Source organism: Ctenopharyngodon idella, chromosome 9, assembly GCF_019924925.1.
Source record: "Ctenopharyngodon idella isolate HZGC_01 chromosome 9, HZGC01, whole genome shotgun sequence".
Lineage (NCBI taxonomy): Eukaryota > Metazoa > Chordata > Actinopteri > Cypriniformes > Xenocyprididae > Ctenopharyngodon > Ctenopharyngodon idella.
The window spans coordinates 22423661-22443698 of record NC_067228.1 but is presented as its reverse complement, the minus strand read 5'-3'; the positions used below and the strand labels follow the sequence as shown (position 1 = coordinate 22443698).

Sequence of the window (20038 nt, the reverse complement as noted above, 5' to 3'; positions counted from 1 at the left end):
TGCAGGTAAGGTTAGGGACAGGTTTGGTGGTATAGTTAGGTGAGTTAAGGTGTAAGGAATGGGTCAACAGTGTAATTATACATGTAATTACAGAAATTAATTACGGATGTAATTACATGCAGGTAATTTTTAAAATATAAGTATGTAAAAACATGTATGTACACAATAAGTGCATTGCATCAAATGATTCATTTAAAGGGTTAGTTCACCCAAAAATGAAAATTATCCCATGATTTACTCACCCTCAAGCCATCCTAGGTGTATTTGACTATCTTCTTTCAGACAAACACAATCTGAGATATATTTAAAAATATCCAAGCTTTATAATGGTTGTGAATGGGGGCCACATTTTGAAGCGACTTGCGCAGTATATGCGTACGGTCGTCTGCCAGAAGCTAGTTATTTTAAATGATTAAGTTTTAAATATGGATATTTTCTTACAAAAATGCATCGCTTCGCTTCAGATGGCCTTTATTAAACCCCTGGAACCGTAAGGATTACTTTTATTATGGATGGATGGACCAAAGGCAGCTGGACAAACTTTAGTGTTTTGTTTTCTTTCCAAAATGTCAAAAACTTTTTCCGAAAGAAGTATTTTATTTTTAGCAATTATCTAAGCTCATCTGTTTTCCAATGGTAAATCTTGAGAACCTTGGCGGTGCATTGTGTTGGCATAGCTGAGGGTTGGGATGCGGAGCTCAAGCAGACTTCAGATGAGACAAGACACAGAAGACACATTATCACATCTCTGATCACATCTACACACAGTTCAGAAATACCACTCCAAACGCTCTCTTTGCTGCTTTACGTGAACGCGGGTCTTGTGTGGAAAGATGTTTTTTTTTTTCTGTTTCCATGGTTGCTTGTCTTAAGCCAGGTTTTGATAAAGCAAACACTTCCCCAAGAGATGGAGACAGCGAGGATTAAAAGAATAAATAGAGGAGCACGAAATTTCTCTCTGAATCCAAACTGCGGATGACAGTGGGTCCTGTAACCATTGTTCCAGTCTATGACACTTATTTTATTAACTACAGAGAATTATTCCATCTTCTACAATTTCCATCACGCTGTGAGAAGAGAAAGGCACCCACTTGTTTAATTGCCTCTCACTCGCAAACAAAGGCAGATAGCTTGCAATCAGTTATAGAGAAAGAAGAATACACAGCCTTTTGTCAATTTGAGGGGGGTTCCCTTTAAAGCGTTGACACACGTGTTCATTCTCAAGTTGCCCGTGAAAGTTGCCGAGAGGAAAATGAGGCTTCCAGCATGGCTAATTGATTCATTTGACAATCAGAATAATTCACGTCTGGTTGATTTCTTTCAAAGGTTAGCATGGCCCTTTGTTGGGATTTGATTGTAGTTCATCTACATTACCCTGCATGTGAAATGGAACAGAGGAGCACATGCTGTTACTAACGTGGATTTTGGCTAGCTGTAATGTAATGCTTATGCACTTTATTAATTATCTTTGCTCATTATCCTAGCTTCTATGGCCTACATACTGTATTCTCATTATTTGGTCGAGATAATAGTTTTCATTGCCATTGGAATTACTGTTTCAGTAATTTTGCACCCTAATGATACTCTTGACGTGTAATTTACTTTTTATAGAACCTTGGTGGGGACTGTCTTTGAGAGAACCTGCCTCGCAGCTGAAAGGGAAGCCAGCCATAATTACAGCTCCAAGCTTGCTTACTGATGGGGACAAAATTTTTTATGTAACGAACAGCGAAACCAGAAAAAGAAAAAAAGAGTTCATATTTGAAAGTGTTTAAAACAAAAACTATAAACAACCAAAAAGAAATAAAAAATGTTACACTTTATTTTAGTGATGTTGTTATAGTGTAATTATACAAAAAAGTACTGAGTAATATTAATTAACAACATATATAATTAGGGTTAGTTGCTTGTAATTACACTCTAAAAAACAGTGGGTTAAAACAACCCAAGGGCTGGGTAAATATAGGACAGAACACATGTTGGGTTAAATTTACCCAGCAAATTAGGTTGTTTATTTAACCCAGCAATAGGTTGATTCATTTTTTTCTATAATACTAGCTTATTTTTTTCTTTTACTTCATGAGGTAATGTTTACGGATTAACTTAAATCTTCTGAACTTTTTTAAATACTCCACACAACCACTGGTTTGCATGATAATTCCCTTATTTTCGATCATATTTTATAGTATAGAATATTTTTTAATACATATTGCCTACATTTAAGCTCATTTAACAAATATTAAACAATTAATATTTTCTTAATAACAATATTCTTAATAACAATTATTAAGTAACGGTGCTGGATCTCCATGATGCCGGAAATGACTTGCGTTCGGGGAACTGCTAACTTCAGACGGCCGCCCTGCATTTCACTCGTTGCCAAAAAATGTTGTGACTGGCTCCATAACCTGTCCATAAATAATCAGTTTACAATTCTGAGAACAAATTTTAACATCCTAAGTATTTATATTCTCTATGTTTTTGAATAAAATCATACAATTTTATGCAAGGCGTCAGGCATTTCCATCACACGAAAAGACAGACTCACATCGTGCCCCTGTATGTCGTTTAATTTAGCATAAAATTAAACGATATACATAACAATAACAAATTTTTAGATAAAATAAAGCGTACACAAACTTGTGTTTTACCGAAGATATGAACCAAGTTGACAGAGCTGCACTGCTCTCTCCTGAAGAGGTCACAAAAAGCCCGCGATAAAAAAACTCAACCCCTGGGTTATTACGTCTGACCCAGAAGCTCGGTAACACAAAAACTACCCAAACACTGGGAAAATAACCCAAAAAAACCCCAAAAGGCTCAACCCAGGACTTGGGTAGTGTATATGCATAATTAACTGTTATTACTATAGTAACTACTTGTAAGATGTGTAAGAGCGACACTGAAAGTGTTACCAAAAGAAATCTTTCCTTATTATATTATATTATTTCTTATTATAATATTCCTTATTATAATTATTATAATAATTTATATTATTTTGAATTATGACCCTAATTTAATGTTATTATTCAATAATATGGTCATGCTATTAGGTAATATAACCCATGCTGTAATATAATAATCATTATAATAATTTAATAAAACATTATAATATTCTTTCATTTTTTCTAATTGTATCCATTTTTAAAAAATAATTGTATTAAATTAATTAAATTTTATTAATCAATAAAATGGTCTACTAATATTTATTTATTTGTTTGTTTGTGGTATCTCTGTGTCTCCTGAACACAAATGTAGAATATATTAACCTTTTATATTTTAGCCTCTCTTATTCTGTGTTCTCGCATCAGCTACAGAGATGAAATCTCAGTCTTCATGGGGCCTACAAAGGTTATGAGTTACCATATAATGCCATCACAGCTAAATCACAGCTGTCAAGTCTATGTCACAGTAATTGTTTGCAGAGGCTATCTGAGACACATTCATTACTGGACCACTGATCATTCATCACTGAATGAATCAAACTGTTTTATGGGTAATCCATGTCCTGTGACAGCTTGTAATGCAATGCCAATGGCATAATCTATTCCATATCCATTCGCAAACCAAATCTTTTTGAATGTCTACTTTTACAGGAAATATTTATGAATTAATCAAACAGATTTCCCTTTGCAGATTGCAAAGAGGAGTTAGAATATCAGGACATTAGTTTATGGAAATGTAGTTCGTGAATCATTTTGTCAGAACCCTTGAGTGAATTCCCTCAAAGCATCGCTAAATCTATGGCCGTACAAGCTGGATCTGGATCCACCATTTATTTGTTTAATCCCCCACTTTTGAATGACCTATTATGACCTATAATAATAATGTCATTAAAACATGTTAAAAAATCTAAAACAAAAACTAGCGATGCAGATTGTTTTTAATAGCACATATGCTTGCACGGATGAAACAAAATAAACTTCTGTTCATCTTAATGCACGAAAGAGAAAATCTTCTTTGCTAGTAGAATTAGTTATTTACACTGCTTTATCCTAATACAAGTGGTTAGGAAACTCACCACCTCTTTTTTTGCATATAATTTACATTACAAGCTAATGTCACAACGCAACACAGTTATCAACAAACCTGTCGAATTCATCACCAGTCCTTTTTCCGGGTCCTCATAATTTAGAAATTAAACGCTGTCTGTGTGTATGCATGCAAACCCTCCTCAGATATTAAATGATGCCGAGATAATGATGACAACAGAAATATCAGCTTCCATTGATCTCAGCCCACTGATCTTGAAGTTGTTTTGCGTATTCCTCCTCAGTCCTGCACTCTTCTCTACCTAGAGCCCTGTTATTATAATCCTGCATACAGATCCCTGTAAGAGAGCTCTGGGGAAAGAGAGTAGAAGTAGGTCATTAGAATTATTTTACATTTTTCCCCCCTCATTTTTGTTCTTTTCGGTCTCTGCTCCAGTTCTTGGGGGGTGGGAGGGGCAGAAATTGGGCCTCAGGATATTCAAATGGTAATCACATATCATGTCATCAAAGCCAAGACACTCTTTTTGTGCTTTGAAGTTTGTTTGTGCCTGTTGTTTTTCTGTGCTGTCGGCATATTCGATTTGACCAGCACTTCAAAATCAAATGGTATTCTCCATGCTACAGGGAAGATATATCTGGAGAAAGCTGTCTGTTAGCATTCCTCTTCATCTCAATGGCACTTGCCTGGCCAGCACAAGACCCCAACCCAAAGAAAAACCCACCCAAAAAAAAACAGAGTGTCTATTTACACTAAGTGCCAATAGCGTCTCTTGTTGGCAAACGCTATTTACACTAGCTCCGCCCACCAATGTCTGGTTGGGCCACTCAAGTTTTAAAAAAGATTCAACGTCATCAGTGGTGCAGCAGTAGCGATTAAGGCTCGCTGGCTTTTAACGTGATTGAGGCAGGTTCGAATCCGCCTTTTGCCAAGCTCACGTTTATTTTCAATAAAAATCAAAATAATGTTCTAAAAGTGGAAATAAACTGTGAACGAGTGTTTAATAATATTAAAAGTGTTTATTGGGTAGGGTTAAGGAAGGGTGTAGGGAAGGTTTTTCTACTCCCAATAAGGCAGCATCCATTTAATAATTTTAATAAATATATTCATTTACACTCAGTGATATTATTGCATCCTGTAATGTACAAAAATACTGAGGTGCAAATAGTATCTGCCAATATAAAGTATAGATAGCATCTAATTACTATTTACTCTTATTGCAAAGAACTGATACTTTTACGTGGTGTAAATAGAATATATCGCTATTTTCACCTAGCGTAAATAGCATAGCGTTAAGAAAATCCCGCTATTGTCATTAGTGTAAATAGAATATATTGCTATGTTCACTTAGTGTAAATAGCATCTATCGCTAAGAAAATATGCTATTTTCACATAGTGTAAATAGCATCAACAGCTATTTGCACTTAGTGTAAATAGCATCTATCACTAAGAAAATATGCTATTTTCACTTAGTGTAAATAGCATCTACCAAAAAAAAAAAAAGAAAAAAGGGGGGGTCAGTTACATTTTTCAGCATCTTATGCTTAAGCAGGTCAGTAACAGTAATATTGTGAAATATTACATTTTTAAAAAAGCTCTTTTCTATTTTAATATATTTTAAAAAGTAGTTTATTTCTTTGATGGCAAAGCTGAATTTTCATTCTTCAGTGTCACAAGATCCTTCAGAAATCATTCTAATATGCTCATTTGCTGCTCAAGAAACATTTCTTCTTCTTATTATTATTAGTTGCTTAATATTTTTGTGAAAACCGTGATACATTTTTGTTATGATTCTTGGATGAATTAAAAGTTCAAAAGAACAGCATTTATGTGAAATAGAAATCTTTTTTAACAATGTAAATGGATTTTCTTGCTGAATAAAAGTATTAATTTCTTTCAAACAAACAAACAAGAAATCTTACTGACCCTAAACTTTTGAACGGTAGTATATGTGATTTGAAAAATGCCATCTTTGCTAATGAGCGCTCAGTTTTGTTGCTAGGTTATATTGATCCAATCAAACAGTGTCATAAATGCCATGATTGGCAGATGGCACTACTATAATGTACACAGTCCCAACCCCTTTGCTATCCTGAGATTTGACATGAAAAGCAACAGACAGGAAAAAAGTCATTTCCATTTCCAAAATCCATTTCACGCTTTTAAGAGCCCTTCATGGTAAACATCTGCTATGCTAAAATGAAATATTTATCATTTAAATGTTGCTCCCAAAAAATAAGTAAGAAAACATGGATACTTTTGAATGGTCATCAATGGAGAAATATGCTTTCTGCTGTCAGACATTATTACTTGTACGTTTGATTGTAGCCTGGGAAGTCACTCAATCCTTCAACCCAGGGATGTTCTGTCTGAATAGATTGATTCACATTTTTTTCATTCTGAATAGCTTGATTCTCATTTTCTGATTTAACAGGACAAGCAGCTCAGTCTTGCTTGTAGAGTTAACAGACTGAAAGCATTTTCTGAGGACCCTTCAGACCTTTGTGCTCTCCCCTTGGCCTTTATGTGATATGTGTGGCGTATGTGTCTCCTGGCCCGTTTCTCTGTGTCATGCTGTGATTAAATGGTTGTTTCAGTGGCTGGGTCATGAGGCCTTTCGACATTATTAAGACAGAAGTGGCTGGCAGGGGCCGGCTGGCGCGATTGGAAGGATTAATTACAGCCTGTCTCATTTCGGCAGAGTCTCTCTTATTATTATCGATTGAGGTGGTGGAGATGAGACTTCGAAGATGCTGCTCATTTGAAGCAGAACGCTGATGCATAGGCAGCGCTAGCCGCTACCAAACTGAGGCTACTCATTCATTACAGAGGGACTGCGGAGCCTAAACTTAGATTAAACCCCGTCACGTTGTGCTTTAGTGTGGCTCACATGCACATATGCTACACTAAACAACATAGCGTGATGTGAGGGATGAAAGGTGGGGCTTGGCTTCATGCGCTCAGTCACAGAGTGAGAATAGCAGCAGACTCAAAGCTCACTGGAAAGGCATCACATAGCTCTGACGATCGAAAAGCTTATTGAAGTCATATTATAGCTTAGATGTGGTTCAAATACACCTCCATTAACCTGCAGTGAAATCTTCACCTGATGTGGTTGAAAACAAGAGGTCAAGGTTTGGATAGTTAGCACAGCAGTTTTAGCTTCTGCTGCTAGATGCTGTCATCTGGTTTGCAAAAATGTCTTTGTCCATTAATGGCCATCTAAATAAATAAATACTTGAAAGGAACATACACTACCGTTCAAAAGTTTGGGGTCAGTAAGATTTTTTCTTTAAAGAAATGACGGTAATACTTTAGAATAAACTTTAACCCTTTCAGACCCTGTGTCCATTGGAATTGACATCACGTCTATTTTTTTAAATAAGTAATGCTTGGTCACTGATTGGTCCCTGATTAACCAATCACAATGAAGATATGACCCCCTACTTAATCTGATCGAGCTTCAAACATCACACATTATTAATATGGTTTTATTTATGTCTTCAAAATGACCATGAACTGTCAATCAGTTTTTCATTGGTTTTAGTGAGAAACAGCCAGAGTGGATGTGAGATGAATGAATACACAGCAACACACACACTCACACACCCTCCACACAAATTGATGTCTTGATGCTATAATACACACAACCATATATTATTCATCAAAATAACCAGCAAGTACAAATAAACACTTCCACAAACACAAAGACATTTAAGCCCCTTTCACACAGAAAAATACACGGATAATGTGTCCCGGGATTTGTTCAGGTATCGTTTGATTTTGGTTCATTCACACTGCCAGTAATTTTCTGGAATCTGTGCGTGCCTTCACACACATCATGTAAAGATCCCGCAAAGACACGTGACATCAGGATGTTATGTGTAATGTCTCTACAGCATCTCAAGTTTGCTTGAGTTTGCTTCAGGTTTTCTCTCGAGAGAAACCAAGCTTGTGTTTTTTTTTTTCTGATTCGGTCATAAACTAGTTAGCGCATCGCGTACCTTTCCAATAATAAGCTGGCGAACGATCTTCAGCGTCATCACTACGACACACCCCTTATGGCATCGGTCCTGCTATTTGTTCACACAGAGCGCTTTCCGGGACTGATCCCGGTGTTGTGCCGAATTCCTACCCCCACCAAATTATTACCCCCATAGGTTTAGGATTAGGTGTGGGGGAGGGGTTAGGATTAGGGGTGGGGTTAGGATTAGGCAATCAGGTAGCGACTTCAACGAGGGGGGTACTAATTTGGCAGGTAGTCGAGATTCGGCACAACACCAGCAATGTTACTAGGTCCCTATCCCGGAATCAATCCCGGGACATGTTTGTGTTCATATAGAAGGCACTTTAGCAATTTTACGGCAATTTTCTGGGATCAATGCGCTGTGTGAAAGGGGCTATACACATATACTTAGATTGACCCACTTCAACCAACCAGTTCAACCAACAAAAAGAATCAAAGTTTTTTGAGACTTCATATCCTCTTACTTTTTTTATTACAGTCTTATTGCATTGCTCACTCTTACAGTCTTCTTTTCAAAATCTTCAACAGTAGTTCACAAGCTGTAGTTCACAAGTATGATTAAAATAGAGTATTTTTATGTATGGCGTCTAGCTCAAATGTTGTCTTTTAACACTAGGTAATGCTCTGTGAACTGATATGAACATTTTTATTAACTAGCCTCATATATATATATATATATATATATTGTCACAGTCTGTTAAGTTTCAGTTTAAGGACTTTCAGTTTGTTTTCATTTGTCACATGTTCCTTTGTTCAGTTTCCCGCCATCATCTGTTACCGTCATCATTAGTTCATTTGTATCACCTGTGTTCCATTAATTACCCCTGTTAAGTTTGCTACTTAAGTTCCTCCCGTTCACTCAGTCTTTGTCCGTTCACCGTCCGATTATGTTGTGTTGCACCTGACTGCCTGTCTTCCTGTTGGATTATTCATTAAACCACTATTTTGGATTTATTCTCTTCGTCTGTGTTTCCCTTCCTTCAACCCAGCGTGACTAATATATATATATAATCGCAATTTTTTTCATTGTTTCATTCAATTTTTTTCATAACTGAGCCCCCTTTTTGTTTGTCCACACTAAATGTGAAATTGCAGAGTGACGTAATCAATCCTAAAACAGCCAATCAAAACAGTTCTCTCTGTATTGCATGCTTTTATGGTTTTCCTTGTAGAACTTGAGGGGTTTGTTCTTCACTTGCACAATAAGTCTCTCCTCGTCCATCTTTGATGTTTAATACAGATGATGAGTGGTCCAATTTTGGTGAGGACAGAAAGTTCCCAAAGCAAAACTCCAAAGCTCTTGGCCAACTGACCAGCTGAGATAAATGAAAATGATCATTTATAATTTCTCCAGATATTATAAACCTCCAAATGTGATTGAGAAAATGTGTAGAGTTTGATTATGAGATATCTACAGTAAATGTGTGAGATTCAAACCTAGTAAAAAAAAAACACTTAAAATCAAATAAGGCACTAGTAATGGCCTTGTTTACAAGCTTGAAGCTTACAAGCTGCAGAAACACTCAGACCTGTAAGTCCTGCACTTCACACTCTCAGCACACCATCATGCCAATGAGGGAATTAGCAAATTAGTCATCTTTCATCGTCACTGTCGTTTGTGGGTTGCTTTTAATCTTGTTTGTTCCAGCTCACATTCTATTGCCGTTTTTACAAGCATGCCACTGAATGAAAATGTGCTACAAACCCACTATGCACATGTTTTTGTGACTTATTTGCTTGCCACAATGTGATTGTGCAAGAACTACTCATGTTGATTTTGAGTAGAGTGCTGCATATGCCATTTCCTTTTTTGTTCTGCTGCCAAACATTTGGTTTTATTTTCAGACCTGGAAAATCATTTTCGGTTCATACTGCATTTCAGCTTCAGTGTGAAGCAATAATAATGACAATACCAGCATGTAATTATTTATGAATATGTATGCTTAAGATGAATATGCATGCATGAAATGAATATGCATGCATGAGTTGACTTTGATTTCCTAGGCACACCGTAGATCAATAATTAGCGCACACGGGATCAATACAAACCGAATATTACCTGTTAGGGATGAAAGGGAATCATGAGTAACTTGAATTGTGTCTTTGAGCGTGTTTCTCTATTTTTGACAGGTTGCTTTAGCGCTCACTGTTCTTTCCTCAGATACAACTTCCACAGCACCTGACTACAGCTGCGTTTTTTTTTTTTTTTTTTTTTTGGAGACATTTGGGAAAGGCTTATCAAGCTCAGCTTCATCAAGCAGAAAAACGTCCCTCTAATTGCTGCATGCTCCCTGTGATTTATCCAAGCTCCCGTGTCGTGTCTCTGAAAAGCCAAAGAAAAACATACGCTGTTCCCTTCATAACCTCAGTTGATTGCAGATGATAATTATCACATCTCTCCCTCCCTCACAATAGGAGGGCAACCTTAGGAAAATTAGCAGCTGTCAAACGGAGGCACATCTCCTCTGACTGCTTGTCAGCGTAGTCCCACACCCTTTCTCTTCTTTTTTTGTGTCTTTCTTACTTTTTACCTTGTCAATGGGTGCTGTGCAACTTTCCTATAGGAATTACAGCTGCAAGTCAAGGGCATTTGATCGTAGTCTTTACAAGAGAATTCCACAGGCACAAAGCGGATGGAAACCAGCTTTTAACTCAGCCCTGCGTATAAGTGTGTGTGTGTGTGTGATCTCCCTCTACTCTTTTGTCTTAATTCAACTACATCCTTTCCCAGTGCCGGCCGGGGGGCTAGCGCTTATAGAGGCCAAATTGTAATGCAGATCACTTTGGTACAAAACCTCACATGAGACTCTTACAGATCCCTGATGTATAAACCAAGAGTATAAGGCTGAATTTCTCATCTAGCACCTAAATCGGCCTTGTCCCAGTCAACTTATCATTTACTTGGGTCTTCAGGGATTCTTCTCTCTCCAGGCTTTGTGTCTACAGTCTACACAGCCTCCAATTACAACCCACTCTCTACAACTACCAGAAGCTAAAAAAAAAAAAAATGCTTGGAAATTGGTGCAAACACAGCAAATATATGATGTTTAGTTAACTCTTTCGTTTAGGGAGCACATATACTATTAACTACGACTTTTCCCTTAATAAACGCTAATTTACTGCTTATTAATAATTAGTAACTTAGCTAAGTTTAGGTATTTGGTAGGATTAAGAATGTAGAATAAGGTCATGCAGAATAAGGCATTAATATGTGCTTTATAAGTATTAATAAATAGCCAATATTCAAGTAATATGCATGCTAATAAGCAACTAGTTAAAAGACCCTAAAAAAAAAGTGTTACTGATTTTTAAAAGTGGTGCATGAATAAGGAACTGATGTACAGGGTTGTGGACTATTGGATATGGACTATTATGCTCAACAACTACAATGTGCACATACTGTGATGTGAAATAAAGAGCTTTAATTTAGCAGGAACAAATCATAACAATGTTTTCAGAGATCATTTTCTTACTCCTTTTTGTATTGATGTCCAGTAAAAATATTGAAACACAATTAAAACAACAATTAAGTCTATTAAAACAACAATTAAGATTATGTTACCATATTGGCATTTATCATAAACCTCATTAAAACAAGGAAAAAAAACAAGGAAAAAAACTCCAGTGGAGTAAGAAAAAAAAAAAAAAGCATTTAATTAAATATGTTCTCTGAAATAAATAATATCTTGGGCAATTGCTTTTACTTTTATCTTGTTTTAAGGATGTTTATATATATATATATATATATATATATATATATATATTTTTTTTTTTTTTTTTTTTTTTTTTTTTTGAAAATTTAGTGCAAAAATACTGATTTAGAAAATGATTTTTACAGGGTAGAGATTGCTCTGACAATATTCTTACAATATGCTTTAAAAAATTGGAATGAAAATATTATTTTGAGTTCAGTTACAGTACCAAGACAAACAAGTTTCAATCTTTGACTTCCAAATGATCAATCATCTACCAAAGAAATCAAACTCTCATGGCAGTTTAATTTATTGTTGATAGTTTTTATAATAAAAGCGTGAAGAAACATACATGCAAAAGCACACTGTTTGTTTATGCATTCATAGCATGAACTTGCAGCTAATGAATATGAATAGTATTCAGTGACATGTGCACTGTTATACAGTGTGCGATACTGTATATCCCCCTCAGCAATGTTTATTCAGAGGTAATGGTAATGCCTGGCTCAGATATGAAGTGCTTCACATGACAAAACACAGCTAAAGGCTGTTTTGAAACCCTGTGCCAAATGAAGCTGATGTACCCTCTTCGCCTTAATAGAATAAATGCATTCCAAGTTAGTCAAGTTACAATATACAAAGTTCAAGAGCGATTCTCTTGTGATTTACTTAAGCCTGGGGAAACAGTAACTTGCCTTACCATCAATTTACAATTCAGTGCAAATCAATGGTACATCTGACGTTTAGCTTCTTACATAAATGTACACAGATTCACTAAAATGATCCAAATTATCCTAAAACAACATTCACATAGTATACTTTCTAGTCAGGGGTGCACATAAGTGGTACACAGGTGCGCATGAATGGTAAAAATAAACAATGCGCACCAGAAAACATGGAGGGAAGCACTTTTGAGTACCAACATTTTTGAGGACCGGTTCACGGGGACACGTTTACTTACTGGAGTAGGATTTTTCTCCATCTCTGGTAAGATAGCAATCATGATGATAAGTGTGTTCTTTAATTATTAGGTGTGCAACGGATCACAGTTAATCCGTGATCCGTACGGATAAGGTCCAACAGTTCGGCACGCATGTGATTCGCGGATTAACTGCTAAATTTAACCTTCATAGAGTGAAAGTTTATCATTTGGACGTGTTTTGTCTCGCCAATTAACACATTCAAACGATTTTAAAAGCGGAAGAAGAGGCGAAAATCAGGACTCTTGAGCTGTTATCTGTGCGCACACAGCCTCACACCCCCCGAAACAGTAGTAAGACAGTGCTCAAACACCGAATGAATTCCTCTTTCGCGTTTACTTGCACTTGAACAGACACATACACACAAAATTATGTCAAAATACCTGTCTCGGAAAGTATTCTCTCGGTTATGTCATAAGTGAACAGTTGAGAAAGAAACCGGATGTGTGTCAGTTGTTCGGTCCGTGCTTTCCTTCTTAAAGTGACAGCAGCCTAATATTCTTGCTGTTTTAATGTTAGTAAACAAATTAAATAAAAAATCATTATCATCTTCTACAATGTTCGAGAGAAAAGAAGATCAGTCAGAAGGAAAGTGATGAGGACAGCTTTTAGGATAAGTGTGTCGCATAAAGTGTACCAAGCAACATCTCCAGGTGCTCCCTTGAAAACCAGACCAAAAATGTTATGTGCACCCCTGTTTCTAGTGCAGCTTCGAGTGCAGTTACATTGTCCTAGGAGCAGTGTGCCATTGTGTTGTTGGCTGAAAATTGTGTTATCACAAATCTTATCAAATGTGTTGCTCCCTAGACACCCACAACACTTTTTCTTAATCCTCATACAATTACGTGTCGTAATCAGGTGGTCATTGGAAGAGCACATTAGAGCAAGCGAGAGCTGGAGACAAATGCAGGAGCTCCCATCATGCCCTCTAGAGGAGACTCTTCAGTCAATAATGGAGATAGATTCTGTGTGTGTCAGCAATTTAGAAACAACAGCCAACAGGAATCCCACCAGAAGGGATACAATTAATCACAACAGGCGAGATGTAAGCGTCTGCTCGGAGAGATCTCGCTCTCCCGCAGTCTTCAGCGTAAAATGCCACTGCATCATTATTAAGGCTGGAGCCTATTGGGTTTATTACGCTGCTTCAAAGTCAGAGTGCAGTTTCTGAAAATGGCTTCAACTTGCATTGCCGTGAAGTGTGGCTTGAACCTTGTATTGTCTCGTCTATAAACTGTAGAAGTAGTAGTGAGTGGTGTGCTATTAGAGGAGTTTGTATTGAGAACGGTACAGTCAATGTTCCATCACAACCGATCTGCTCGAGGAAGAGTAAAATTACTCCTATAAAAAAACTACTTGAGTGGGCAGAAACAAGCGGATCATGTCAAAATACATTTACGCTACTGTTCCGCCAGCCAGCAGAGTCAGTGTTGTGGTTTTTTGCTGTTTGCTGTAGCTTGAAGTGGAACTAGTGTACACAGTGTGTATTTTAATTATAATTTTAATTTTAAAAGACGTGAAAGATGAGAAAATGTGATACTTAATCAAGAACTGAATCAGGCTCTTTGATGACTGACACTGTTTAAACACAGAACAATGTAATTAGATGAAGAATGTAAAAGTAACTGTGTAAAAGGGCCATATGCAATCATTTTTTAAATCTTATCCTACTAGAATTAAATTTTTTCCCCACTTATAATGTTAGTCAAGGTTTCTTGCACCCATATTAATAATAATGAGTATTATTGATGTAATTATAATACATAATTAATATTAATTAATTTAGGCTAATAGAATAGTTTTATTCTAAGTATATTTTTATTGTATTAGCAATTATATTTAAAGCTGCAGTCCGTAAGTTTTTTTTGCTAAAAATGATCCTCAATCAATTTTTGAGCAAGTACATAACCAGCCAATGTTCAAAACTATCTCCTTACCTTAGCCCGCAACGGTAAGCTTGTAATAATGTTTTATAATTCGGGTGGTACTGGTAGGTTTCTGCGGGAAATTCGAGCCGCCGATGCCGCCGTTCGTCTTTGCGTCATTACGTCACGTCTGTTTACATACAGAAGGAGTCTCAGCTAGTAGATTATATGGGATGTGAGGATGCTGCTGGTAGCGGATCATTTATAGCCTTTTCTCACAGCAGCTGGAATAATTAAACTTATCATTTTGATGGCGGATTATAATCCAGAAAGGTCCAAATGACAATCATCAGTGACAACTGGAGATTCACCCGTAGTGAAAAGCAAAAGACTTCGGGCTACAGAAATTGAAATCTACAGGTAACACTAATACACACTAAATACACATAGTCACACAATGCTGATAACATTAACAATTTGAGAACAAAGTATATCAATAAAAATAATTTGCACGGTTTGACGTGATCCGAGCTAAGCAATCGTTAGATTTAGTCAGAATTGGTAGCGCGATTTATTATAATTTTTTTTCCCCTAGTTGGTCAGAACAGCAAACATTAGATTCATCCGCACTGAGGAGCCGTGCCGATGCACAACCCACGTAAAGATGATAATTCCGCAAACAACTGCAATTGCAGGTTTCAAACAGAGATGGCGACAAAGAGGCAAAACTTACAGACTGCAGCTTTAAATGACATCTGGTAGGATTGACTCGTGTGTATCAGTGTTGCTGAATACTAAGTAGGTTTGGTATGTATATATGTATATGTATAAATGGGCAATCACATGTTGCTGTGCTCATGACATTATTATTACAATCAGCTCTGATTTATGTGATTTGTCACAAAGTGTTCCCATCACTGCTGGTTATTGTAAAAGACTTTAGAGTCTTCATTAGAACTGGCTGAAAATATGCATGAGATTTACAACAGATTTGCCCATGAGCAATGTGCAAAGTTAATATTTTCTATTTCCTCATAAATTATGCGAGAATCTGTAAAAATGAAATGATCCCTGATGAAATTGCATTTTTGATTTTCTTGACTAGATATTGTTCTAAGGCTTCAGGAAAAGTGCATTAATTAATCAACATGTTGTTTTTAATTAATTTCATTTGAGACAGGGTTTATTTTACTGTTTAATTCATGAATCGCTTAATGTGATTTTGTGAAGGACCATCTTTATTGTGTCTACTTGGACCAAAATATGCTCTCTCAAACCTCTGCTCAGAAATTGCCCCTTTTCTCTGCCACATAAAAGACATCACTCATAACCCAGGTGTGCTATAAAAAGAGCAATCACAGGCTCTCTGATCACCACTCATGTACCCTCATGTCAATCATATTTTGTCTTTATGTTTCAATAAATTTCTGATGTGAGGTGGCTCTGTGGTTCCCACCCTTGTGGTTGACCTTGTTAGGCAGTCCCGCAAATGCATAAAGAGCTACTTGATCTTCAACGGTTCGTGTTCTCGTGCTTGATGTTCAGTACAAAAGAGAAGCCATGTTAAGTAGCGCTTCAGATTTTGGAGATGCATTGTGATGCTTCAAAAGTGTGCTATTTATATGAACACCCCCTGTGTGTCAACCCATCACAGGATTTGTTTTAAGTCAGGCAGTAATCCACTGTATGTAAATACCCTTGTCTTTTGATGTTTTAATAGAATGCCAGACTGAAGTCTGCTGCTACAAATATTAAACAAAAGACAGATGTTTAGTTTGCAAAATGTTTCTAAATGTGGCCCGCATTAATTATCCCTGTATTAAATTAGTCTTGAGACTATGTAAAAGAGATAAGCTAGTCTAGTCCATAAGCAGGACCTTCTTTAGTACATTGTACCTTAACATCTACTGAGTTGAGATTGGAGTTTCCGTTAGGGCATCGAAGGTGGCAAATGTACCACAAAATTTGTTTACACTGGTTTTATAATGCACATAGTCTGCAATCACTTACACTGGAATCACAAAAGCAGGCAACAGTGTTTAATGTGCTGGAAAGTTTTGATTGATTGTTGATTTTTGGGCATGGCCTACAGAAAACAACAAAAGGATAGACTGGTGCTTTGAGACTGAAGTGCCAGTACAAAAGCAAACTTTATAATGTAAGCAATATAGTACACTGTTATTAGTTTAGTCACAAAAATAATTTATTTTACCCATATATTTATTTATTTATGATTAGCTAGGTATTGCAATGCTGTTGGGTGGTGGCTTGGGTGTTGCTAGGTGGTTGCCAGGGCCAGTGTTGGGGGTAACACATTACAAATAACTTGAGTTACGTAATCAGATTACTTTTTCAAGTAACTAGTAAAGTAATGCATTACTTTTTCAATTTACAGCAAAATATCGGAGTTACTTTTTCACATTTATTGACTGACAGCTCTCCTGTCCCCATGTTGAGAGAAATAAAGTGCAGAGGTGTCGTTTGCGCTGTGTGAACATGATTGTAGTTCTAGACTAAATGTGAACATACATTTACTCATCTCACTTGCATGAAAACATTCAGTATTCCTCAAAATGAATAAAAGCAGTGAAATGCAATCTCAGAGTTTTATGCAAACCTGTAATAATTAACTATATTAAATGACACAAATATACTTTATTTATTTAATCTCACTTTATTAACCATTCTCTTTGCTGCTGACCTTCAATGATTCAATTCAACTATACTAATAAGCAAAAATTACCTTAGATTAGATTTAGAAATAAGAGTGTTGTTGAACTTCCTTTATCCTACTCTTCTTTAATCCAGAATGGCAGCACAGCTGAAAGGTTTGTTTGAGCTGCGCCCTCTACTGTACAGGTGTAAATATGCATTTCCTTCAGCCTGAGGCTTATTCATTTCACTTTTGGTGTAAAAGGGCCTTTACATTTGATTTACTTTTTTTGATGTTATTAAAAAAACAAACAAGCAAGCCCAGCCCAGGTTAGAAAAAGTAACGCAAAAGTAACGTAACACATTATTTTTTTAATAAAAAGTAACTAAGTAACGCAATTAGTTACTTTTTTAGGGAGTAACGCAATATTGTATGCATTACTTTTAAAAGTAAACACTGGCCAGGGCACTAGCACAAAAGCCCTCCCCCAAAATTATATAATATTCTATTCACTAGATATGGTTTTGGCCCCTCCTTAAATGCAAGTCTATGGGGTTTTTTGTCACCTGTTTTATTGTCTGCCAGGCAAAACTCAGATAAATTCTGCAACAACTTCAGAAATCTGCATGGTTTCAAGTATCAATTATGTCCCTATAAACAGTGGGAGACGCATTATGTGCGGTAATTTAATACTAAGTATTGTTCTAAGTGCTAGAAACAGTAATAGTGATGTTTGCCTAAGAAAGTACCACAAAAAATCATGAGTTTTATTTGTTTTTTATTGTTGTAATGTTTTTTATTACCCTCAGATTTTGCCTATGGTCACATGCCCTTGAGAACAACCTCATTCTATTTTGAAATATTGAAAGGAACAGAGGTATGGGGGATTTCTCAGCTTGACACAAAGTTGTTGTTAAGTGGCTGCTTTCCCCCATGCAGTGATTAGATCTATCTGCTGTGTAAATGAGTTCACAGCTTCACACCACATCACTTGCTTTTGGTGTTTTTTCTTCTTCTTTCCACATATGAGTTCTGTTGTTTAATTTCACTCCCAGACACTTTCAAGTAGAAAAAAAGTTGCTAAAGCCAACTTGGATTGTTTTTTTGTTTTGTTTTTGTTTTTGTTTTTTTATGTGAAAACTCCCTTGACTCCACTGTTATGTTCAGATCCAGGGGGTTGCTAATAAGTCTATAAAAACAAGAGTGTGCTTCACAACAGTCCAGGTGCTCACAGAAGGACTTTCCTAGAAGAAGTAACCATTTCCTGATATAGAGCAAACGATTTTGGTCTAACCTTTCAGTGCTACTGAGTTAAAGAAAATAAGGGTCACTTTCCCTAGCACATCCAGCTAATCAAGCGATTCAGTTCTCATTACCTGTAAGCTAGCCACTTATTAAGTACAATTACACGGCAATTGTTTCATGCTGTCTCACAGTGGGAGTGAGTGAGAGGGATGTTATTATTTTTGCATATCACAGACGTGTGTTTAGCGGTAGCGTATTCTCACCTAAGATGAGTGAGAGACAGACTATTTTCACAAGGCATCAGATCATTTGAATGGGCCGGGGTTCCCTGTTTCTCAGTCTGATGGGTTTGATGCGGTTGTGAAAAGCTCACGATCATGTCAGTAATAACAGCAGACATATGTTTGTCAGCTTTGACAATCATATATCATTTACTGGCCATCTCATTCTGGTTGACAAGTTTGATAGTTGACTTAATCATCCTTGGCTGATTTACTAGTCATTCTCTGCATGCTGTTTTTCACAGTAATGACAGGCTCACATTTGACTCTACAATGAGTTTTATGGTATACTGATTCCAATTAAAATGGAAGTGCTTTTCCTCTTCCCTGTGGTCATTTGGATTGGAGACCTTTTGGGAATAGATCTTAGATCTGTAAGTTTCCATACATCCAGAGCTTTAAAGAAATTAGATTTGAAATACAATCTGCCCCTGGTGAAAGTATTCCCATCTAAGATTTGTTGTAAATCAATATTTAATAAAGAGTATTAAAGAAGAGGAAGAAAATGAGGCTGGCATCATGGGAACTGCGTTTGGTTTTATGAGCATCATTTTCAAAGAAAAGCATCACAAATATTCACCCTCTCAAATTATGAATATATATCAGTATGACAGCAACATGTGTACTGTGTATATATAAATTTGTCTACCAATATCTGTGTGTATATTTGTGAGTTTATTTGACCATATCTAACTAAAAGAGTTTCTTGAGGGACAAGAGTCTTTCTCTATTAATAGGAAAAGTTCTCACTTATGACTATACGTGTATAGAAACATAATTGAAAAGGACATTTCAATTTCTGTCTTGTATTATGGTTTTCCCCATCAATTTAGTTTTTAGTATATTTATATGTTGTTGAGTCATTAGGAAGACAAAAACACTAAAACATCTACTACATCTCAAGGATATTACATTAAGTGTCTCTCTAAATTATGTGATTTCATAAAATGTTTTTAAACAAGTTGAAAGCTATTATCCTGATGGATTATGATGTTTACTTTTGCTACAGGATTATGCTGAGACGGGGAAAACCTTGGCCAAAGCCCTGGAGGACCTCAAGGCCAACTTCTACTGTGAGCTGTGTGACAAACAGTATTACAAGCATCAAGAGTTTGACAACCACATCAACTCGTATGACCACGCTCACAAGCAGGTAATGGGCCTGTTGTCTGCCCCTTGAGATTTCCTCTGATGCAATGCATAGCAATAATAGAGTGTTTTAGAAGATGACAACAAATGGATTTTGTAGCACACGTGTGCAGCACAAGACAAATGGCTTCCCCTTCGACTCAGAGTCAGTAGAGT

The 20038-nt window shown here is 36.5% G+C and overlaps 1 protein-coding gene across 1 annotated transcript in view; it reads left to right on the top strand.

Moving 5' to 3' along the window:
- The window catches only part of znf804a (zinc finger protein 804A), a 65956-nt gene that overhangs the window by 36868 nt on the left and 9050 nt on the right, over positions 1-20038 (top strand). Inside the window, exon 2 of the mRNA XM_051904622.1 lies at positions 19743-19886. Within this exon, the coding sequence (XP_051760582.1) occupies positions 19743-19886 (144 nt within the window). The remainder of the gene's footprint in view (positions 1-19742; positions 19887-20038) is intronic.